The sequence below is a fragment of the Myotis myotis genome, unplaced genomic scaffold (genome assembly GCF_014108235.1).
Source record: "Myotis myotis isolate mMyoMyo1 unplaced genomic scaffold, mMyoMyo1.p scaffold_m19_p_3, whole genome shotgun sequence".
Lineage (NCBI taxonomy): Eukaryota > Metazoa > Chordata > Mammalia > Chiroptera > Vespertilionidae > Myotis > Myotis myotis.
Window position 1 is genome coordinate 89,920,521 of NW_023416335.1, and position 24,892 is coordinate 89,945,412.

Sequence of the window (24,892 nt, forward strand, 5' to 3'; positions counted from 1 at the left end):
TCCTTGCTGGTATACTTATATTTACATATGTGTACATATGTTCTTGAGAATACTATTCAACATATATTAAATATATACAAGAGAAAATGTCAATGGCAATTTTTTTTTCCTTTTTGAAGGAATATACTTCACACAAAGTTTTGAGATAAATTTGGAACACAATACACAGGAACATTAGTTACCACTTTTAAAAACTTTAAAGAAAACTTTTATATCAAAATAATTGGAATATTTAAAAATTGTGATTCCCCCTAATACTGTGGGTTTGTTTCACTTATTTACATATTTTTGGACAAGTATTTATTCCCTTTGTTTCACATTTGTAATTTCAGATTAGAAGGTAATTTCTATTTTCTTCCTCCATTTGACTTACAAACTAACAAATACCAGATTGACAGCAGAGACTTTTAAACCCAGAGACGTGTTTACACAGCAGCCCCTCACCCCAAACACACGCTTTTCTCTTGCTCTCCAAGCAGCTCACAGAGCACGACGAGCTTCCTCTAGTCACACGCAGACGTGGGGAGACTAGGAGAATCTTGGTCAACATGATGGATAAAGCAGCTTGGGGAACTCTGAGGGAAGGTCGCCTTTTCATTCTAGTCCTGTGTCCAGAGGGAATCATTTTCTCTTTGGTACCCAGTGCTATTCTAAGTACTTTCACTGCCACTGTACCTTAAGGCCATGATTGTGCTTGAAAACAGTTCTATTTTGGCTCTGTTGAAATTATCCTTACTTGAGTGATTTTTCCTTTATTTGGCAAGGCTCTCAATTCTAGACCAACTTAAATTCATTGGGAAACACAGCTAGCAATAAGAAACAGTGCTCTGCTAAAACACACGAAACCCATTCCTGAAAAACCTTTCACTCTGCCAAAAACACAGACTAAAATGGTTTGCTCGGGGGAGACAGGGTTGGGAGTTTAGGAGGTTTGGAGGTTTGGGGCAAACCACTCGAACTAACAAACGCAACCAGCACATTAACCACTAACCACTCAGGTAGCAGCGCAGAATGCCTGGAGGTTGCCACAGTAGGCATTTTTAAAAGGGGAAACTGGGCAATACCTTATCACAGAAGGACTGGTGGGTGCCAAGGTGGCACCGGCACAGGTGCTCTCTTCTTGTTTCAAAACAGCCCACAAACGGTCAGAGCTTCCAGTGCAGAAGGCCAACTGAAGGCTTTTTGCTTTTGACAAAAGTTATTACCCTCCTCTCCCTAACCTGGCTCCCCTGAAGGAAGAGATCTTGGAGGACCCTCTCAAGTTCCTTCCAGGTTATGACTGCATTATTCCCTGTTAATTGGTGCTACAGAAACGTGTTGTGGCAGAACAGGCTGTGTTGTTTCCAGAATGCACATCAGGGGGCAGGCTTAATTGAATGGGGGAAGTGCTTAGCTGGCTCATGGAGGAGTAAGATCTATTTCAATACTGGCAGACCCCCATTTTTAAGAATCTTGCTCTTTGAAATAAGGAGATACAGTTGGGATTTTTCTTCTCTAATCTGCCAAGGTCCATCAGAATTTCTGGCAATGAGTTGCCACATAAGTCTGCTTCCTCTCCTAGGAAGAGAACTTGCTTAGGGCCTCCCAGGGGGTTGCTGTCTTAGAACCCAATGTGAATAACTCTTTGAACACAAGAAACTTGTTTAGAATATATCAGAATGATACTGGTTTTCTTTTGTTCTTTGTTGTTGTTGTTGTTGTTGTTGTTGTTAAATATACATTTTTATTGATTTCAGAGAGAAAGGGAGAGGGAGAGGGAGAGGGAGATAGAAACATCAGTGGTGAGAGAGAATCATTGCCTCCTGCACACCCTCCACTGGGGATCGAGCCCGCAACTAAGGCATATGATTCCTTGACCGGAATCAAACCCGGGACCCTTCAGTCGCAGGTCGACGCTCTATCCACTGAGCCAAACCAGCCAGGGCCTCTTTCTTTTTTTGATACTGGTTTTCTTAAACAGAATTTAATTACCTGGAACAGTATCCATATCTTAATAGAAAGAAGTTTAACTACTTAAAGAAAAAGAATGGTAACCTGCCAAATCAGACACCTCACATCCACAGCCTGGTGGAGGGAGACAGTAACTCTAGTGAACCGAGTTTCATAATTGCAGTGTATAAAAAGAACTCCTCATATACTCAAATATTAGGCAAATAATTTAATAATATAGAACACTAGAATTTCTCTAAACACAGTGACTATATTTTTATCTGGAGTACGGATCTGAAATGGTACAAATTATACACGATGAATTCAATAGAATGAAAAATCAATTCCTCTGACTTTCCATTCCTTGTTCCCACTCAGTCTTCCTTGCCTCAGACTGTTTCTATTGAAGATATTTAGTTAAACCTTTAAAGGAGGACATGTGAGGTCTACTGCCAACAGTGTTCACATGCTGACGGGCACCACACAGGGAGACCAGGGACCCTGAGCAATTCGCTTCCTGCTGGAAGCCAGTACTTCATTTCTAGCCTGTTCAGATGAAGTGCCACTCAGATGGCCAAAGAACAGCTGCCATCTCCAAGTCTGTGGGAATCAGAGGAATGAGTGTTTTGTTGCTATTACTGCATACATGTGGCATAGCTTAATAAAAATTACTTTGTTTCATTGCTTTATAAAGTCACACCCCATACAGACATTAAAACTCAACGACTGCCAGTACCAGATATAAGGGGTTCCAGCACTATCAAAGCACGATGGAGTTATGGACCCCAAGAAAAACTTGAGAATGGGTCAGCCCTGACGGTACTCACTGCGGAGTGCACACACTACGTTTGGTCTAGTTCTGAAAGGGCTCCATCCAGGAGCACTGGCAGTCACCAGACAGGGAACAAGGACTTCTCTTGGCTTTGGCACTCTACTCCAGGAAGGGTTTCCAATTGGTGGAGACAATGAGTGAATGGTCCAAAGTGGTCCAAAGAATATCTGGAATCCTACCCAGACCAGGACCCAGAGACCAAAGCTAAGGGCTGTTGTGGGCCACAAGGTCTTCACAAAGACAGCAGCACAGCCCCCTCCCCTCAGGCCCTTCCGTAACATAAAGCCCAGCAGAGGGAAGCTCTTTGTGAGAGAAGAATGGAGTTGGCACAGTGAAGGCCAAGCAGCTTTCCAAAGGCTTGATACTCTAGGCCACACCCAAGAATATTTCAGAGAGTATATGATCCCACCAAAAAAATGAATGGCACTATTTTTTCAGTAGAGCAGCTTGGAAAAATCCAGGATGCTTACTCTGAAAGTTAAATCAGAAACATGGAAGCCACATCAGTTTACAGTTAAATTCTTTTCTTTAAGATCCATGGATATACTAGTATTGGTTTCCAAGCACCACAGGAAACCTTTTTAAAAACTTGAGCCACTTGGTATAGTGCATGTGTTAAGCAGATTTTTAAGAGACCCTATATCTAGAATGGGTTAAAGTAATCATACCATCTTCATGAAACATGGTTACCTCTGGGTTTTTCTGGTGTGATCTGATTAAACACAGAACAAAATTATGCTTCATTCACAACACACAACCATCCAAACTGCATGTACAATACAAATTTATGCAAAATCCCTGATTATATTTAGATTGTCAGATTAGGAATGGAGGGCCAGAGGCTACCCTGTGTGTCCTACCAAGGACAGCAGCAGCAGCTTTGCTATTTCAGTACAATTATGGGCAGAAATCAGATTGTGTAAAATTGAGGTCCTTCCATGAAGTTTAAGATTTAGGATAGAAGAATGGAAGACAACAAAATACTCTGAAATTAAAATAATTCCACACTGGGCTTGTACTCCATGAAACCCTGAGATGAGTTATAGTCCTCAAACACTTGTACTTGGATCCAGGTTCGCTAGAATACTTCAGTCTGCTTCAAGCTGGCTCATCATCAACTTCCTGCTGTATTCATAGGCCAAAAATAGTGCCCCATTGGCGGGGAACGCTCGAATCATAGTAGGTTTCAGTCCAGAATATAAGGCCGTTATTCCTAGAAGACAAAAGGGTGATCCAAGACTGAGTCCCTTCCTTAGAGATATTCCATGAAGCTGCATAGCATACATATTTTACACTTACAAATCCATACAACAGCATTAAAAACCAACACATGATGAAAGACCTCATTTCCAGATTTCCCCTGGACTAATGGAACTAAATAGACTATAGGAAGCCGGACAACGTCAGGACTCCGAGCAAAGCTGGTTGATGCTCAGGTAACATACACGAATCCCATGCCTGGTTAACTCCTGGTAGGTGGATCTGGCAGAACTGAGGCCTCACGAGGGCAGGCAGAAGGCGAACACAGAGCCACAGGCTGCCGTAATCTTGTAGCTTCGCCTGGGAGGCAAAGACGAGGCATAGGGCACGTGAAAAGAGCATTTCTGGTTTTAGCATTGCCCTATGAAGATCCAATTACATTAGGGAGGAGTAAGTACTTTGTAAAACTATAAAGTGTTATGTAAATTCAAAGAGGGGTTACTATTAGTAATATACAAGATATCTGTACTCAGGACACAAATTAAACAATTTCTGCATTCTGTTACTGTGCTCTCGCTTTTAAAATCATGATAGAGGAGTTCACATCTCCAGCTTTAAGATGTATAGAGGATGCTGGAAGGACGGACTTCACTCACTATAGTAGCATAAAACTGGCTTTATACAAACATTAAGTAGAAAATCTACATCCTCCTACATAACTAAAAACTGATAGAAAATCACCTTCAGAAGTTGCTTAGTGATTCCTACTTCCAGGAGACTAAGGATTAAGCATGGTGCACATTCTTTTAAATCCCTTAGTGGTTCTCTTAGGGTCATCTGAAAATATCTATACGACATAAAACAAGTGGTGCTAACTTCAAAACATCTGTCCCCTTAAACAAAGTCCATATTTTAATAATTCCCTCCAGGCTGTTTAGAACAAAGCATCCTAACAGGTACCTGGCTAAGGGGTTAGGAATAAGAACTTTAAACATTCTTGAGAATAACGAAAGTAAGCTAAAGAAAGGGAATTGGAAACAAATCCACAAACATGAATTAACATACAGTGCTAGCTAGACAAGGAATATGAAATGGGGCAGACACCAATTATACACGATACACTGCAATAAGACCAGCAGTGAAATATGACATACATATGTGCTCTGTTTGTGCAATAGCAGACCCACCTTCATTTTTCACAACACTTATACAGGTTCCAACAAATCCTGCCTGTTTTCCAGACATGGAAAGAACTTGAATTCTAGACTTGATACAATCCACTGGGTAAACAGCAAGCCAGAGGCAAATTCCACCAACTCCACCACTTAACATCAAAGGGACAGGGCCTAGAGAAGAAAATTAGCAAACAGTGTTTTATCTCAAAAACAGCTGATGTGACATTTCTAGAGGTCAAGGTAGTGGCTGCAGGTAGGTGCAAATAAAAATGCTAATGCTGTGAAGCCCAATTCTCTGAGGCAACTGTCGAACTCTAAGAGCACAGGTTCTGTGTGGTAGTGTACCCACACGGTAAACTTCTCCAAGAGGGGAAGCCCTAGTGAGGGTCATATCAGGCTGGTCACTGTGGCTCTGAGGCCCTCCTGCCCCACCCTCCAGAGGGCTGGTCCACACAGAACCAGCAGGCCCCCAGCAGCACGGCAGTGCCCTACTAGGAGGAACGAGATGAGAGAGCACTGAAACAGAGGCCTCTTTTCAACTGTCTCACTCTGAAGTACTGTAATATTTTAAAGCCCAGCAGCCCTGATTCTTCCTTTACTGTGGAAAATAAATGCTGTCTTATTAAACAGAGCAGTTAAGCCTGGGAGCTTGACTAATCCTAGAATAGGTCCAAAACACTGATGGGATGTTTTACGGAAAAAGTAATCACACTCATGTGGACCAAACACTGATACGCTGTGTCAAGCAGTTAAATAGAATAAGCTAGAAAGAACTATAATTTCACTTCTCTCAAACACTACCAAGATTTATTACCAAATTTTAAGCTTATTGCAAGATAATTTACAGGTGATTTCCCTATTTATTGATGTTTTCCCATAGGGAAAGGAATTTCTGTATTTCCTCACCTCTAAGATGGAGCCAGAACAAATTAATAAATATTATAACAGTACAGAAGTTTGGGATGCACTGCGTCAGCCTGTCCTGAGGAAATTACCAAGCTGAAAGGAGGGTGCCAACAGTCGCCAGCGCCACCTAGAGGAAGGTGCCTGCAATTGCCAAGGACACACTGCTTCCCAGTATCTGGAAATCCCAGTGCCAGGTGGGCCCCCACAGCGGGGCGCAGGGCACATGGAATCCGCAGCAACCACACCATTGGAAAGCTGACACCGTCAAACCCAAAGTGAATACATTTACCTAGTTCATCTTTTGATCTCCCTGCGGCAAAAAACGATCGACTTTGTTCATAGCCGCCGAAAAAGAAGAAATAGCCCGGTACTTCTCGAAGTAAAGTGCTTGAGAGTCCATGATAGAAGCCCAACGGGCCATCCTTTCTAAGGATACTCTTCACTACAGACCAAACTGTACTGGAAGGAGACAGAGGGACAGTGTTAAACACAACACCGGCATTAGCACCCAATCAACAGACCTGATTAAGCTCTAGGAAGGAAACAGCTGATTTTATAAACAGAATTCTGAGAATAAAGACTCCTGTGGGAAGGAAATATCTAGAGAAGCACAGATACAATTATGTGATGATAAGTGTTATCACCTAAACTATTCTATGATACAGAAATACATTTCTAGAAGACATATTATCAACAATATAAAAGAACTAATGCCATTTATTCAACAGTGAATAAGTGAAGTTATAATAGGAGTATCCAAACTCAGCAAGAACAGATGGTACTCTACTTGCCCAATCCCTTACCTCCCTCAATTCCTATTTCCTTCATCTTTCTTTGGATCTGGTGTTTTGAGGAAGTTTGTCCATGTGTTTTAGGGGTTGTTTTGTTGTGTGTTAATACAGAGAAATGAGCAAGGGAGTAAATGTTCCTTGAAGATAAGACCAAAGTAATGCTGTACAGTTCCTGTACGGCACACAGCAAGAGTTCAGTTCTTAGAAAGGAAGGTATGCAAGAGCTTTTATTTCAAGCAGATCAGAGTCCTGCAGCAGCCAGAACACAGGGCACTTTCCACCTGGGCTCCTCCTCTTCCTAATGGTTGTGCCACAGCAGACTGTGTCCCGCCAAACAGCAAGAAGCCAAAAACCACACACTCCTCTAGCTTCTCCCTTTGTTATCATCAGGTGACCTGGCTTGGACCAATGCAGGATTGAAGCCTGATTAGTAAAGGCCACTGCTTGTAATGGTTCTCTCTCTCTGAGGGCTTCCGAAGGCTCCAAAGGCATTACCCTTAGCTAGGTCCTTCTAACACAGCTCGCATTCTGTAATGCACGTGACAAAGTAATCCAATTCAACACAATTAGCCTGCCTTCCAATCCAAGTCAACCTTAAAGCATCACATACCACTGGGTGGACACCGCGGTGCCTCACTATCGTCACCCAATAGTTACTTTTGTGCAAGATGTCTGTTTGCCAAAGTCCTTTGGCTCTAACAATTACTTTCTTCTTCTTTCTTTTTTTAATACTTGCCCAAGAATATATTTTCCATTGCTTTTCAGAGAGAGTGGAGGGGGGAAAGGAGAGGGGGGGGGCAGGAAGGAAGAGAGAAACATAGATGTGAGAGAGACACATCAATTGGTTGCTTCCCACATGCGCCCCAAATGGGGCAGGGATCGAACCTGCAATCTATGTGCCCTTAACCAGGAATCGAATCTGCAACCCCTCAGTGCATGGGCTGATGCTCTAACCATTGGCACTAGCCAGGGCTTTTTTTTTTTTTTAATCCTCACCAGAGGACATGCTCAGAAAGAGGGGATTGGGAGAGGAAGACAGGGTAAGAGAGAGCGAGAAATCCCTGTGAGAAACATTTATCAGTTGTCTTCTGTATATGCCCCAACTGGGATAGAACCTGCAACCTTTTAGTGCACAGGACATGCTCAACCAACTGAGCCACTCAGGCCAATGTTTTTTGTTTTGTTTTTTAAATGGATCCAGTTTAACTTTTTTTATCCTTACCCAAAGACAATGGGTATTTTTTTGTTGTTTTATTGATTTTTAGAGAGAGAGGAAGGGAGAGAAAAAGGGAGAAACATCGATCAGTTGTCTCCCATAAGTGCCCTGACTGGGGGATTGAACCACAACCCAGATGTAACAATTACTTTCTTTAAAAATACCTTAAACTACTTTCAAAGGACATGAGGACAACTTTATGGGTGCTGTTCACGTTCTATTTTTTAATCTGGCCATTGGTTACAAAGGCATGTTCATTTTGTGGCTACATATAGAACCACACACGATTTCTGAGTGTATATATTTCTATAAAACATTTTAAAGTCTTACACATTTGAACCTCTGGTTATGACTAATAGATTCAAATTGGTTGTAATGAATCTCAAGGCTGCAGGAAACAGGGCTCTGTGACATACCCCACCCTCACTGGGAGGAGATTAAAAATGGTTATCTACTGGTTTTTCCCAACAGACTTACAGGCTTTGAGTTAGCCACAGCCATACCCACCACCAGAACTTCTGTCAGCCAGATGTTACAATAAAAAAGCAAATTTTGAGGTTAACAAGGATAATCAATTACTTTTTGATTCAAATAAATCATATTGCATACCATTACTCACAGGGTAACTAGACTCTATTTTCAAGACCGAGTTGAAGAGTGATCATTTGATCACTGAAGAAAGCTATGTTTACAGGGGCTTCCGTGGGTTTTCAGACCTTGGGCCCTTTGTAGGTAAAAGTAAAGGATTAGGGAGCGGGGTTAAGGAAGTTAGCACTAGGATCTGGACTGATCAGCCTGAACACCCATGTGAATCCTGGGAACAGGCAGCAAATATTCATCTCCGATTCCAAATGAGCACTTGTGAAGGCTCAGCTCTCAGTACCAAAGCTCCCATCCTGGTTGGAGATCATGCCTTACTTACAAAACAGGCCAAAAGGGGATACTCCTGGCTTCTTCACTTGTGGGGTATTACATATCTGTCAGATGGGGTGATGGTCCAACCATCACCCCGTCCATTTAGAAAATTATCCTGTGACTATAGGGGAAAGGGTTCTAGAAAAACCATATTTTGGAGTAGAGAAATCTGTTTTTCTATTACTTGATTTTAGCACAACATGAAATTACAAAGTACTCAATACTGTAAGGCAACAGAGACCTATTGTTTGTGCCCAGGGGTACTTACTTCTGGCTTTTGGCTATCTTTCCTGAAGTCTCCATTTCGTACATGGTCTGTAGCCGGCACTTCACGAGCTCAGTGGGGCAGAGCACCAGCGCAGCAAACGCAGAGGCAAAGGAACCAGCAGCTGCATTCTGCAGATCACTGAAAGGACACAAGCACAGGCGACCAATTACCTGCCCCGTTCTTCATTCACTCGGCACTCACCATGCTGAAACTCTCCGGTGGTAGAGCAGAGTGTGCATAAGAGAAAACAGTTCCTGAGTACCCACCGGGAATCTGCACTGGCTGCTTTACCTAAGGATTCCACAACCCTGTGAGGTTGACAGCAATACACCAGTCTCCATACGGGGAAAATAACGTGCCTAGTCACACAGCTTCCACGTGGCAGGCTTAGGATTCAAACCCAGGTCCGACTGACGGTAAAATCCATGCTCTTTTTATTGGTCACATGCTATGGACTGAATGTTTGTCTCCCATCCCCAAACTCCACGTGGAAGCCTAGCCACAAGGTGATGGCATTTGAAGGGGTTCCTTTGTGAGGTAATTAGGTTTAGATGAGATCATGAGGGTGGAGACCTTCTGGTGAGATTAGTACCCTTATCAGAAGAGACCAGAGAGCTAGTTTGCGTGCGCTCTCTCTTCCATGCAGAACACAACAAGAAGGCATCCCTCTGCAAGCCGGGAAGAGGGCCCTCACTAGACACCGAATCAGCCAGCACCTTGACCTTGGACTTCCCAGTCTGAAGAACTATGAGAAACAAATGTTTGTTGTTTAAGCCTGCAAGTCAATGGTATTTAGTTATAGCTGCCAGAACTAAGACACACAGTGATATAAAAAAGCAAAACATGGAGAGGAAGAAAAAAATTACCCATAGTCCTACCACCCTAACACATGCACTGTTAATATTCCAGTGTATTTTGCTCACTAAGCTTTACATAAAACTAGGTTCTGAGGCCATCCCTACACACCCAAAACCCAACCTGGAGCAAACATGTATTACAACTGCCACAGATGAAAATTCAAGATAAATTTTTAACTCAGAAGTTGTTCATTCCAAAAAGATTTCCCAGTTCAGCTAATAACCTCCTGGCTGCAGCAACACAGAGGGAATGTAGGGAGGGCAAAGCCAGTGAGTCTGCAAGTTCAATGGTTGCAGGTAAAATGGCTAAGCTGGAAATAGAAATGGAGGAATGAATGCAAATAAATACAAAAACAGAAGTTTTCACCTCCTCGTCTCATATCCGTTTAGTGCCACCAGCCAGTCACCAGCAGCATTGTGAAACTGAAATCCAATAGAGTTTAAGACTATGGTGGAAAGTCTAAGAAATAAACTGTCAGGAAGGCTTCTCTGAGAGTTCATGGGGGTCAGAAAAGATGACCCTTCCATCCCTCGGGCAATGTTTCATCAAGGGAGCATGACTGGCACATGGGGTGGAACAACCTCCGCTGGGCAGGAAGGACCGAGCTGCTCACAGCAGGACAGCTGGCTCCCGGACACTCCCCTGTTAAATGCCAGCATTCTGCTGTCACTGGACAACCAGCAGCACTCACAGATTTCCAAAAGCCCCCGGGGAGTAATCCCCTCAGCTTACTGGCCCAGGTACAGAGAGCCCCTTACAATTTTTCTCCAAACTGTGAGCAAAAGCTTAACAGACCTACCACATTCAGTTATCCTAAAGTTACAGTAAACTAATAGCTAAATAAACTGATGTCAAACAGCAGTGTCAAATCAAGGGCCACTTCCAATCCCAGCTCTGGTATCCTCTCTCCTGGTAGGCTGGCCTCAGTGCCTCAGAAGGATGTACGGCTGGTGTTAGGTTTCAAAAGGTTGGCTCGGAGCAGCTTACTCTCAAGAGGAAGACACTGCTTACAGTATGGACTCCCTTTTGATGTTAGAGAATTGAACATCATACCATTCTGGTGCAGAGCCAGATACACAACTATGCTGGCACTCAGCTCTCTGGAGTGTGGAAACTGCCTGTCACTCAACTCCACTCCTACCCACTCCATTCCTACTGCGCTCGGTTCTCAAAACCAAAGCTTAAAATGGTTTCTGCTGTCTTTCAGCCAGCCTGCAGATCCATACTTGGCCTCCCTTGGGGACTCTCTGTCAATCTGCTGACAGGCAACAGTCAATCAGGGTCATTAACCAGTTTGCCAAGTTTGCAGGAACAAAGGTGGCATCAGTAAATGGAGCCGCCCATTCAATCTAAGATGTAATGGTTTGGACACCTGAACAAACACCTATCATGTCGTTACAATGCAACAGCAAGGCCAGATCAGACCTGCCTGGACTTTGGCTTTCTAATAAATACTTTCATCTACCAAGGCACTAAATGAGGTCCATGGGCCCCAGGCTGGGCCTAACTTATAAGCGTTGAGAGCTGGCACTGAAATGGCAACAGGCATAGGATGGGATTTTGCAAGAATTGGCTGTTTATCACCCATTTAACAAATATGTACCTGAACAATCCTGCCATGTAAGATCTTGTCCAGCCAAAGGTCAAAAGATACCACTCAGGGCAGTGTTCAAACCAAGAACAGACAAATATTTACAATATTACTGAAATTCACAACAGGTTTTCTCAAGCGGTTTCTTCTTTTCACTGCTCTGCTTATTCATCTTTTATCAGGATTTGACCCCTACAAAATACTCTAACTATGGTCTTATGGAGAATGCTGAATGGGGCTGGAGCCCTGGCTTTCTCAGCCATTACCGTGTGACTTTTGAACATGCCAGTACCTGCACTCCATTTCCCCTCTAAAACATAACACTCACTTTGCTTGTCCCACAGGACCATTAAAGCTAAAAAACACAGCATACACGTCAGAGCTCTGTAAACTCTAAGGCAGCATTTCCCCAACAGGTGACAAGCAAACTCTGTTCTGCAAGATGAAAAAGAATCTGAGTTCAAAAGATAATTGAGTGCTGGTTTAGGCCAAGGGAAATAGGAAGGTGTCTGTCTTGAAGGACTCCTCCAGAATCCCATGTGGTTGCTGTTTCCCATCTTCTCTAAGGATGTTGGAGGCCCAGACTCCTCAGTCCAGAGTCTCTTCCTCTAATGGGGTGAGCTGCAGTCATAACAGGTTCTTCCTGTCAGTCTCTACTCTGGGAAATCTCACTCTCCTGGTTTGTCTCCTGCTTTTCTTTACTTCCTCTCCTTTTTCTGGCCCTCTATACTGGAGGTTCAGTACTCAGCCCTCCACAAATGTTGTCTCCATGAGTGAGCTCACCAGCCCCGAGCTTTTAAAAAACAGGTTCCATCCATCAAGACAGAATTCCTTCATATAAAAGGGAGCATGCTTAGACCTCTAAGCACCTCCAAGGGAATATTTCTGTACAAAAGGAACCTAACTCCAGTCATGTAGGACCTTAATTGCAATGGGATTCCAAATTCCTACCAAAATAACCAATAAGCCTGCCCTTTGTAACCATGAGGCTGACAGAATAGTTTTAAGTTATTTCAAGCATGGCAATGCTCAAAGGGGGCATGGATAAATATCCCAGGGGCTTTCAAATTCTTTTTAGTCTAAGTATAATAAATGCCCAAGAATGACAGGACCCAAGCCAAAGTTTGATGTCTGGGGCAGACTTGGCCAAAGAAGATTCGCCAATAATTTCTCAGATGCTCCTGACCCTTCCTAAAATTCCAATTCTCTCCTCAAAGTTATTTGGTTCAGGCAATCTCTTCCAAGACTTTTTATTTTGCTGATGAAATAGAACCTAAAGTTTGGGTCACAAGTTGCACCTATGGTTTTAGTCTAGCACCTCTGACCACAAGAGAAGCAGCCCCACCATCAGCATCTTAAAAGCATTCTCCTGAAGAATACCAATGCCTAAGGGTGGGCTGGCAATTCTCCCTTTGTGTAATGCAAATGTGCATTCCAACACAATCACTATATATCCTATCTAATAATAGACAAAAATGGTGACGAAACCGGTTTGGCTCAGTGGATAGAGCGTCGGCCTGCAGACTGAAAGGTCTCAGGTTCAATTCCGGTCAAGGGCATGTACCTGGGTTGCGTGCACATCCCCAGTGGGAGATGTGCAGGAGGCAGCTGATCAATGGTTTCTCTCTCATCGATGTTTCTAACTCTCTATCTCTCTCCCTTCCTCTCTGTAAAAAATCAATAAAATATATTTTTTTTAAAAAATAGACAAAAATGGTAATTGATCATACCTTCGCTACGCCTCCCATTGGCTAATCAGCGTGGTATGCAAATTAACCGCCAACAAAGATGGCAGCTAATTTGCATACTGCAGGCAGGGCGGGTCAGCGCCATCCTGCCTGCCCTGCCGCCATCCGGGCCTGCTATCTGAGACCCGGGGCGGCCGGGTGGGATAGCAGCAATCGGCCAGCCCAGCTGGGTGTCCTGTGTGTGACCCGACCCAGGGCGGCGGGGCGGGACAGCGTGGCTCCTCTGTCACCCCAGCTTCCTCATCATAGCTCCTTTGGGGGCCTAAACCTTTAGTCGGACATCCCCCGAGGGCTCCCTGGCTGCCAGAAGGATGTCTGACTGCAAGCTCAGGCCTGATCCCCCCAGGGTGTGGGCCTAAGTCAACAGGTGGACATCCCCCAGGGGTCCTGGACTGCAAATGGGCGCAGGCTGGGCTAACGGATGCCCTCCCCCCCCCCCCCAGTGCACAAATTTTTGTGCACTGGGCCTCTACTATATATAAAAGCCTAAGTGACCTTTCAACCAGTAGATATGATGTGCACTGACCACCAGGGGGCAGACACTCAATGCACAGGCATGGAAACATGGAACAGACTTATGAATCTCATGGAAAGGGGGAAGGGGGAGGGTGGGAAGAAATTAACCAAAGATCTTATATGCATACTAGAGGCCCAGTGCACAAATTCGTGTATCGGTGGGGTCCCTCAGACTGGCCTGCAGGGACCGGGCCGAAACTGGCAGTCTGACATCCCCTGAGGGGTCCTGGATTGCAAGAGGCCACAGGCCAGGCTGAGGGACCCCACAGGCATGAATCCACCCACTGGACCTCTAGTGTATTCATAATCAGAAAGAAAGTAGTTATTTTTAAAAAGGAAACATTTTCTCCATAAAGTATCATAAAATCTTGACTATACAACAGTGTTGCTTTTTTACAAATCAAAAAAGTGTCAGTGTCTTCAATCACCTCAGCTTTGCCTGCTTGTCCAATCCCACCACTTTCCGCACCACCTGCTGGCAGAAGCCGTAGCACATGAAGAGGACAGAGTTCTCGGCGATGTTGGCGATGAGCGCTGGGCTGGTCCCCTTGTAGAAACCCCGGAAGCCCACCTGTGAGTAGGTCTTTAGGCAGCAGTCAGTGAGGCCCCTGTACAGGTCAGGGAACGTCTGCATCTTCACTTTCATCGTGTCAAAGGGCTGCCCAGTCAGCACACATGCTGTGCCCCCTGCGAACAGGACAGAAGTCTTCTGTAGCACAAGTCTATGGCTACGTTTTAGAGTGAAGACTCAATCACCCATGGAAACGAGGGGCAGGCAGCCTACCCCAGCACTGGCTCCTGCTTCAGCTCATTTAGACCTCTTGCTCCCCCAAACCTTCTCACCCAGTCCAATAAACAACATGTGTGCCGGGCCCCCAGCTCCTGCCCTGAAAGAGTTCACATGGTAGAGACACTGATGTGGACTCAACAGTCCAAAGCCACTGATAAAAGGTGTGGCATGTGTCAGCAGCATCAGCAATGGGGTCAGAGGGATCTGGGCTTGAAGCCTGGCTCTGCTGTGAGATCCCGAACACGTGAGACAAGTGATGTAACTTCCCAGCCTCAATTCCTAGCAGGGTTAGTGTAAGGATCGAATATAACAATGGATGAGAATGGATAACATATGGTGGCTACATAACAAGTGGTTAATAAATAGCAGTTGCACCCTGGCCAGTGGGGCTCAATTAGTTGGAGCATCGTCCTGTGTGTGCACCAAAGGGTTGTAGGTTCAGTTCCCGGTCAGGATGCATGTGGGAGGCAAACGATTGATGTTTCTCTTTCTCTCTCTTTAAAATCAATTTAAAAAAAATATATATCCTCAGGAGAGAATTTTTTTTAAAAAGCAGTTGCTGTGTGTGAGTGAATGTGTGTGTGTGCGCGTGTGCATGTGTGTGTGTGTGCGCGTGTGTGCTATGCAGGTAGCCATATAAAAGGAAGGGCAGAGAAGTCTGGAAAGAGTTAATCACTTTTCTTGCCTAATGCCTGGTGCTGGTGACTACCAGAGAAATAATAAAGGAATAGGCAACAGATAAAGAAAAGAGAGTGGCTAATTAATCCCTGAAAAGTTAAGTATCTGAGCCTACAAGAAAGTCTCTATTTGAACTCTACCAAGACATGATTTGTATTCAGATAGGCAATGAACTAAAACGTACATTTGCTTAGCAAAAATCATATATTTATTTGATTTTATACAGTAAGAGTATTAAATACAGAAAATCCAAAGATCACTTCAAGAAAAATTCTGAACGTAAGGAAAAGAAAGACCTAAGGAAAAATGACCCTATTATATCCCCAAATCCTGAATTGAATCTGCATTTTGGGAACTGCCACTGGCTAATATTTCTACTTTCCCTTGGGCCTGCAAGGCCACCTTATCTCAGTTGTCTCATGCTTGTGTTATAAAACATAACCACTGATAAGGTTATTAAAGCCTAATCAAAACTGAAGAGAAGGATTTCATAAATTATTTAAGAAACAAACTCAGAGACACAGACAACGGTACAAAGGTTTACAAGAGGGAAGGGGGAGGGGGAGGATGAAGAGGATAAAGGAGGTCAAATATATGGTGATGGCGGGAGACTACTATAGGGTGGTGGTGGTGAGCACACAATGCAATATACAGATGATGTCTTATAGAATCGTACACCTGAAACCTATATAATGTTATTAACCAATGTCACCCCAATACATTTTGTTTTTAGTTTAAGAAATGCAATTTCATAATTTTAACATTATGCATAGTTATTCCAACTCAGTTGTAGAAAGTAGAGATTGTGGAGGGGCTGTTAAGAATAGCTCCCAATTAATTACTGGGAAATAAACAGGCATTTCCAAAGAATGTGAAAACTGTTTGATCTCTTCTCTTAAGCAAATCACAAGTATGATCTTTGTGGTTCTATCACTACTGATTGCTTCTTTTAGGAGAGTAGTAATACATTTCTGTCTTATCTAATTATCCCTAATTCTGAATTACAATTTAATAAAACATCACTATTATTAAAGTTATTCTCTCCTAGGTACTAATGGGCCAAAATAAAATAAGATCCTAATTATCTCACAATAATTTAATTATTCCAAAAGATGAGGTGAATGTCAGAATTTTTAAACTTGGTACATAATTTAGATGACTTAGATGCAGATAAACTGAATAAAGCATTTAATTCAGAGCATTCATGTTTTAACTGGAAGTTTTCCATAGTCTTACAATTATCCTGAATGGTCCAGACATCATAGGTTACTAGACTAGTAATATGCATTTGTTGCATATCTGGAACAGTTACATTTCTAACAGGAAAAAGGTAGGAGCCTAATGAATTTTCAAATGCTAGTTATAATGCTCTCCTTTCATCCATGAAGGTAAGCTAATTCTGCAGGTAATTTACCGCACACAAATGATACTGTCGAGGCACTCATCATGTCCATCAAGTGGGTGACCACTATTCTGAACACCAGCACCAACCAACGGGGCCAGGTCCTCAGATACCTACCAAGTCAATGAATATGAATAATTTACAGGAACTAAACATTTCTCCGTGTGCTTAGCCCTCAGACCTCTGATTATCTCGTCCTCCTTGAACACATGGAAATAGCCTCTGCATTCTCTCATAGGTATCACAGTGGGTCCTGCATTTTACTCTGCAAGAGGCACTCAAACCGTCTTGTACTCTATGCTTTACCAAGGTTGCTGTTGGTGGATTTTCAGTCCTTGATGTAGTTGAGTCAGCAAACATCAAGGTGCTGAGGAAGTCTATTAGGCACAGACAGTGTCACGGTGAAGGCCAGCTCACAGGGAGAGCAGAGGTGAGAAGCAGAATTACTTGGCGCACCCACAAAGAGGTGAGAACCGCAACCCCCTCTGGAGGCAGTCAATAAATGTTCAGTTTAACACACAGAGAGCTGCATCACTGTCAAAGAATTCCCATTTAAAAATACTGGCATTTGAGAGGATAAACTTCAAAGACCTAAAGTGCCACATCCCTCAACTACGCTGGTTGAGCAAGCATGCTGCGTCAGAGCAGCGGAGCGGGGTGCATAACCTCACAGTTCTTCAACTGTCCAGCGCTGCCACAGGCTTCCCCTGCGAGGTTACACTGCTGACACCCTCGCTGCCTCATTTCAACAATGCAGTTACCTATCTTCTTCAACTCCTCCCGCATTCTAGCTGCCGGGGCTCTCGATCCTCTCCTAGACTCCTACAGCAGCTGCAGACAGTCGGTGACAGCTTCCCGCCAGATAAGCTGCACTAAAAATCTGCTTGGTGGGGAGGTTTGCTTAAACGAAAAAGGAGAGATACAGAAGAACCTGTGTGTGTTACACCCTCACCGCGGCTCGCTCTTACATGCTAATCACTTCCATGGGTGGGCTGTGTCCACAAAACACTCAGGTCCCTCTGCTCCTGGCCAGCAATAAAAACCCCAACGCCCAACAGTTTCCCCCTGCAGAGAGCTGGGGCAGTGAAGGCTCCAAGCTAACCCCACCTCCAGGAGTGCTACTGGCCCATTACAAACTATTAAAACAAAGAGGACAACAGAACTAGACAAGGAACCAAGCAGCCAAGGTCCTAGCCTTGTCTGTGCACCATCAAGCTGTGCAAGCTGGAACAAAGCCATCTGGGCCCCTTTTCTATGTTCAGAATGAGCATTAGAGCCAATGGTCTCTGAAGGCCCGACTAGCACCGTCACTTGAAGAGTGAGACCCTCCAATATGGAATGGCTGCTTCCCCTTTGCATTCCACATACAGGGAGCTCTTAGGTCACTGCCAGGAACCTCCTCTGCTCAGTGCTCACAAGTGCCTCACCAGGTGAAAACATAGACCCCTGAAGAGAAGCCTGTTGTTCTTGGAAGTTAAATGACCCAGAGCAGTGCTGTATCAGAGAAGGGTGACCCTGTGTTTCCAGGGCAGGAAGAAACACCTGCTCTCAGTTTTCAGGAAAAGTTAATGTTAGCATGGGTAGGAGCCCCTACATGTTCAGTCACCAGCAAATGCTTACACACCAGACTCCCAACAATACAGTTGCAATTTACAGCTTTAAAATTCACTGTAAATTATAAATGTGGCATACAAATGCCTGTCTTGGAAAAGGTAAGCTCTTCAACTCTATCACAACAGATTTGACATCTTTGATAGAGTGACTGAAGGACATTAAATTCCAAAAGCTGAGAATCTCTCGTGTGGTTAAATATCCACCTATTGCAGAGACCAAATGGTTCCACTGTTTTGTGTCAGTGTCCAAATGTGGCATGGACAGGCAGGCGGGCAGGGCGCGAGGTCTCAGGGGCTGCAGTTGGATTGCACAGCAGGGTGAGGAGCTGACCCAAAGTCACACAGCAGGCAAAAGTTTCCCCAGCTCCTGGGTTGGGACACTCCCTGTGGTCTCTAACCTGGGAGCTGGTGCCCTTACCCCGCACTTATCAGTGTCTGCAGTGGGCTGTTTCTAGCCTTCCTCATTAGCTCACCTTGGCCGACCTTTGGTTCATGGGAAAATACTTTGTTCTTCTCTGAAATGCAATTTCTTTTTTACAATGAAGCGAACGACAGGATGAGAGTAGGTGACCATGTGGATTTGTTGAGCCACAAAGCCCCACTGGATAATAGGACAGTGGGCAGCCCAACCCTCTAGCCCAGGGGTCCTCAAACTTTTTAAACAGGGGGCCAGTTCACTGTCCCTCAGACCGTTGGAGGGCCGGACTATAGTTTAAAAAAAACTATGAACAAATTCCTATGCACACTGTACATATCTTATTTTGAAGTAAAAAAACAAAACGGGAACAAATACAATATTTGTATTTGCATGTGGCCCGTGGGCCGTAGTTTGAGGACCCCTGCTCTAGCCTCTCCATTCTTCATCGGAGCTGCAACCCATTATAAGAATTGGTGTAAGAGGCAAGGATAAACCAAGGTTTTCATCTGGGAAGTCTGAGCATTAGCGTGCTCCCCAGTCCTAATATAACACAGGAATCTGGAAGACAAGTTACCAGCCATCCACTTCCCATTCCGTCCTTTGCATCAGGCTGAGCCAAGGTGACCTTTGTAAAGAATAGCCTGTGTGTTAGAAGCTGTGCCGGGGAGTACTTACTTGTACCCCATGGGGCCACAGTCTGCACTGGGGCTCAGGACCAAGTCCAGCCCACCATTCCCCAGCAACTCCTAGGGCCTCACCTTACCTTTCGGGGCTTTAAGATACAGTGAATGCCAGTCTCATTTACCAAAGATATTTCTAAAGGGTGTCCTCCTTTCCTTCCCTGGCAGTAGTAAGGACAGTAACTGGGATTCCCCGGAGACATGGCTGGGTGTTATTTTTACACTGCAAGGGCTCTGAAGACTGCTAGGCTTGGAGTGAATCCCAAGTAACCTGCACATCCAGCCAGGGACAAAGAACAGGGACTTCAGCTTGAAGGTGCAATGTTTTCCAGCTGTAAACCAGACACCTTCCCACCCTGCACCTTGACTCATACTTTGTTAATCCTCACCCAATGATATTTTTCCCATTGGTTTTTAGAGAGAGTGGAAGGGAGGGGAGGGAGCAGAGGTTGGGGAGGGAGGGAGAGGAGGGGAAGAGAGGGGGAGAGGAGGGGAACAAGGGGATAGAGAGGGGAAAGAGAAACATCGATGTAGTAAGAGAGATACATCAATTGGCTGCCTCTGGCACACACCTCAACTGGGACTGGGGATCTAACTTGCAACCCAGATACGTACCCTTGACTGGGAATCGAACCAGTGACCCTTCGGTGCATGGGCTGGCGATCTAACCACTGACCTACACTACTCAGGGCCTGACTCATACAGTTTTAATATAATGGGAACTAGTCTACCTTCTGCTGTGCTCAGAACTCAATATTACACTTCCGTTAAATGAATTCATTCTGAGTTAAACCATATTGGTTTTGGGTGACAAAGTAATATTTTCACGATGCTTTCCCTGGATCTCACTTATAGAAAGTCCTTGAGGAGGAGAGGATTGGCGTTTTCTCTGGGATTACCTGCGGCCCCTGCTGTGAGGTCAATGGCAGCTTGGATGGCAGGATTGGACTTCATGCTTGCCCACTCCTCTGCTGGGCTCCGTAGAAGGCAACTCTCTGAGGCTTACAATGGGCACCTCATATCCCTGGGAGGAGGCAAGAGTTCACCATCAGACAGGCCTTTGCAGCCTCCCTTTCTCTAAACCTGCTGCCTGGTTACTGGACCTGAACTTCTGGGAGCTGGGAAATCAGCTCCAAAGGAAGTGGGCTCAAGATGTCAGTGCTGTTTAGTGACTGGCCTCCCTTTTTACCTGGCCACCACCTCCTCACAAAAAGCTCACAGATCAAAAACCGTCCTTCGGTATCAATGTTACAGCCCTGGTGAGCGGCACTTCAATCCCACCATTCTGAAACCCTTAGAAACAAATGCCAAATAAGTGAGTTAGCCACTGACGTCCGAAGTCACATCAAATAAGTTTTGTAGAGATTTAAGTTGAACCATCACTCCGCTAGGCTCAGTTCTACATTCAGACAGCAGCCTGTGCTGGGTCCGTTAGAGAAGGTCACAAAACAGCTGGGCTGGGGAAAAAACAACAGGTTAAGAGCTGTGCCAGTGACACATGCTAAAGTCTGAATGCCTGTCTACTCTGCCACCAACAGGATGGCGCCTTGGACCCCTAAAGCTGGGGGTCCCCATCTATACAAGGCAAATATTAAAAGCATTATTGTTGTAATACAAAGGCAATCACAAATAGCCACGTGGGACAGATAATGAACTGTGACCATGCATCAGTTCTTAGAACCAGCAAAACACAGCACTGAACATCAGTTATCATAATCACAGTCCCCACCAGTGCTTCTCAAACATGTGTGCACACAAATCACCTGGGGACCTTGTTGAACTGCAGATTTTGATTGACAGGCCTCAGGTGAGACCAGAAATGCTGCCAGCCCTGATAATGCCTGACCACCAACCACTTTGAGAACACCTGCTCTATTGTGTCCCAAATATGTTTGACAAGAACCACTTCTGGGGCACCTGTTAAATGTTCAAATAACAGGCCTCTCTCCTGGAAATCTTGATTCTGTGTAAAAACCAGAGCTTACTCCTCTACCTTTAGACAAAATTCAACTATTGCTGAGGTATAGACTTAATATAGAGTACAAAAAGCAATGGTGGTTCATTAACATAGAATATCCAAATAACCAGTTTAGCAACCAACTCTGTATGATTTTCAAACTATGTAAGTGACTTCTCTAACAACAAGGAACAGTTTTTATCCTCATTACACTGAAGACCTGTGTGATCCGTCAGGCCACCATTCAGGAGGGGCACTGAGGGGTGGGCTGGATCAGTGATGAACACCATCTCCTAAAGGTCAGAAGAAAATAATTTTAACCACTTGAAGAAGGTTGCCAATAACCACAGACCAAGAACCTAACTTTTTTTTACAAAAAAATTTAAAACCAGCAACAATAAAATCACAGTACTTAAAGCAAATGGCAATGATGTAATGTTATTGACAGGCCTGGAGAGGCAGTACCAATGGTTGATAAGGTGGTGGCCATCCGGTTTCTGGAGAAGGATGTCAAGATCATAATCTAATCTCCCCCCTTTCCAGATGGAAAATTGAGGCCAGAGAAAGATGAACTGTGAACGTGCATCAAGGAGTCACAATAGGGGCTGGGCGGAGGGAGGAAAAGGGGTGGGGGGCATTGGAGACATCTGTAATACTATCAACAGTTAAAAAAAAATTTTTTTTTAAGGAGTCACACAAACAGGGCACATCCAATATGGCCTCTCAGTGTCTTCATTCCTTTTGGAATGGACATTTCTTTCTTAGGAGGAAAAGAAAGGCACGCCGGATTATACAATGCCATCACTGTGGATTCAGCCCCCTCAGGTAAGCTGAACTTATTAAACACGTCAAATCCTACAAATAACTACTTGTAGAATTATTAGGATAGTAAACAGTGATCGGAACATTAAGGCAAAGTGTGGGCAATTGGTTCATATTATGAGTGGCTTTGGTTTGAAGGAGGCATAGGGCTTGCAAGACTGATCAGCGTGAGTTAAACTGATTGATAAGCCTCAGTACCACCTGAAATATAAAAACTGAGCCCTTTCAGCATCCCTTTCCCCCCCTTTAAAACGACACCAGGGTCGGACTTCAGGACAGACAACAGCGCTGGTCATACATCTTAACTGATTTCCTAAGGAAATTAATTTCTCTAGTGGGAGAACCTAGAGGCCGCATTCGACTCGCAAGTTCCAGCTAAACCTGCACAGCAGGCGGCCGCCGGCCAGCAGGTCCCGGAGCTGGGGCAGAGCTGCGCGGGGAGGCGACCCAGCTTCACTACCGAACGGCCCACGAGGCACTCCTCCCGGGGCCTCGGATCCTCGCCCGCACGAGGGGCACCTCAGGGAGCCCACGTACAACTTCCCCGGCTCTGACTCCGCCCGGCAACCTGCAGGCGTCTCCCATTCATAAGCGCCCGGTCCCCCGCGCTCCGCACACAGGGCGCTCCGCACACTCCGCGCACCCGCGGAGCCTCCCGCCGGTGAGCGCAGGCGGAGGCCGCGCAGCCCGAGTCCCCGCCGAGCCCGGGCAGCACGCGGACGAGGGGCCACACGCGGGTCCCTGGGCACGCGCGCCGCGCCTTGGCCACCTCGCCGGCTGCCCGGGAAGGTCACGCCGCCCGGGCGCGGAGGCCCGCCCGCCCCGCTCCCGGCCGGCTCCCAGCAGCCGCGAGCGCCAGGCCGGGGCTGCGCTCACCGCCGCGCCGAAGGGCCGGTCCTGCTCGGGCTCGGGGGCCTGCGGTCCTCTCCCTCCGCGGGGGGGCGGCCGCTTAACCCCCACGTGGGCCACGGCCGGCCCTCCGCCCCGCCCCGCGCCCGGGCCCCGGGCGGGCGGTCTCCGCGGCTGCGGAGCCCAACGGCGGGGCGGGCTGAGCCGCCGGGAAGCGGAAGTGGGCGCGGGGCGGCGGCGTTCCTCCCGCACCGGCCGGGGAAGGGTGCGGGGGGCGCTGACCGGCACCGGGGCCGGAGGGGCTGGGGTGGCCGTGCGCCGCCCGGCCTTTCGTTGCTTCCCTTCCCTGGGCTCCCGGAGGGTTTCCGTGAGGCTCTGCTCTAGTAAACCTCAGGGCGGGGGCGGGCTGGCGGGGAAGGGTCGGCGAGGCTGCCGGGTGACCTTGCTGGGATCGGGCTCAAGGCCTTAATTATAAATTATAATTTAGTACGAAAGTAATGGAAAAGGAAAGATGAAATATAAGTTTGTTATTGCAGGAAAAAAAGAACAAAAACCATTTCCCATTCTGCCTTCCCCAAGGAAATCCATTTCCACTGATGAAAACTGAACCTCTAAGTCAGTCGGTCTCTCTGATCTTTTAGGCTATTTCTATAGCTCTGCCAATTTATTAAAAAGCACTACTCAGGCATGTGTTGTGTAAAGGAACTTTCTCTCCCTAAGGCACAGCTAAGACCCACTCAGCATATGTGACACTCAGGGCCTTAGAGTGCTTGGTTCAGGCGTCATTTCTACATAGCATTTTCTTCCTTGAAACATGGTATCATTTGCTTTTACAACTTTCTGCCCTGTTTGTGTGTGGTGTTGGACTACTGCCAATGTAACCGTGGGTCCGCAGTTAGACAGACATGAGCAGAGCAAGGGCGATGGGCCAGGTACAGAAGGGCACCAGCACAGAAAGCCCTGGGTCCCTAGCACTGGACAAGTGTAGGGTGGGACCTTGCCCCAGGGTGACCTTTCCTCCCCAAGCATATCCCTCCCTCCCGGTCATGTGGTTTGGACATCTTGCCTTTTCTCCCTAGAGGTTGCATCTAGGCCTCAGTTTTATTTCAGCTCCAGGCCCAGAAAACCAGACAAGTGACCCCACAGCTGACCCCAGGACCAGCTGCATTGAATAATGCCCCCTGCCCTGGTACTGACCAATCAATCAGCCGAGACCTAGACCCTGAAAGAACATACCTAGAAAGCTACTATTCTACTAAGACCTTCCCTTGGAACCTCCCCAAAAATCTCCACCTCCCAGGACCATGCCTGTGCCTTTCCCCTCCTCTCTCCCCTACCTGCTAGGTGCTTTACCATTCATTCCTCACTCCCAAGCTCCAAGCGCCCGTCCTTTACCTCTTTAACTTATTTCCAAGCCCATTTCTTAAGCCTATTTCTTTACAAATTACTTCTTCCACCTCTGTAATTTTATAAATAAACTAGAGGCCCGGTGCATGAATTCATGCACGGGTGGGGTCCGGCTGGCCCACCCTAATGGGGGCCAGTTGGGGGCAGAGCCTGCCATGGGCAGTTGGCCAGCTGGCCCCGCCCCCAACCTGGCCTGGCTGGGGGGGGGGGGGCGCCCCCCAATTGGCTCGTTGGCTAGCTGCAGTGCACGTCATAGTGACCGATCTGACGGTCGCTTGGCTTTTATATATATAGATCTTCTCTTATAACTTGAGTCTTGACTCTGAATTCT

General features: G+C 45.9%; 1 protein-coding gene across 3 annotated transcripts; it reads right to left on the bottom strand.

Moving 5' to 3' along the window:
* Window positions 1–2,143: 2,143 nt before the first annotated feature.
* On the bottom strand, window positions 2,144–23,332 carry SLC25A15 (solute carrier family 25 member 15). Of its 3 annotated transcripts, none has more exons than XM_036300019.1 (7): window positions 23,182–23,332; window positions 20,426–20,550; window positions 14,374–14,632; window positions 9,233–9,370; window positions 6,332–6,501; window positions 5,149–5,307; window positions 2,144–3,974 (listed from the first exon to the last, which is right to left on the bottom strand). In XM_036300019.1, exons 2-7 carry the CDS (start codon window positions 20,478–20,480, stop codon window positions 3,850–3,852), a joined length of 906 nt encoding a protein of 301 aa, XP_036155912.1. In that variant the 5' UTR covers window positions 20,481–20,550; window positions 23,182–23,332; the 3' UTR covers window positions 2,144–3,849. The 3 variants fall into 3 exon arrangements, with proteins under 3 accessions (XP_036155912.1, XP_036155913.1, XP_036155914.1); XM_036300020.1 differs by lacking the exon at window positions 23,182–23,332 and adding an exon at window positions 22,843–22,954; XM_036300021.1 differs by lacking the exon at window positions 23,182–23,332 and adding an exon at window positions 21,290–22,827.
* Between the last annotated feature and the right edge of the window lie 1,560 nt (window positions 23,333–24,892).

What these genes read in the sequence shown, in the direction of transcription:
- SLC25A15 (XM_036300019.1), bottom strand. Translation starts at nt 20,480, where the DNA reads ATGAAGTCCAATCCTGCCATCCAAGCTGCCATTGACCTCACAGCAGGG. An exon ending in GACAAGCAGGCAAAGCTGAG is followed by an intron (nt 9,371 to 14,373) that starts GTGATTGAAGAC and finishes GTGTCCTTTCAG; the next exon opens with TGATCTGCAGAATGCAGCTG. An exon ending in AAGTGTTGTGAAAAATGAAG is followed by an intron (nt 3,975 to 5,148) that starts GTGGGTCTGCTA and finishes TTTGTCTTCTAG; the next exon opens with GAATAACGGCCTTATATTCT.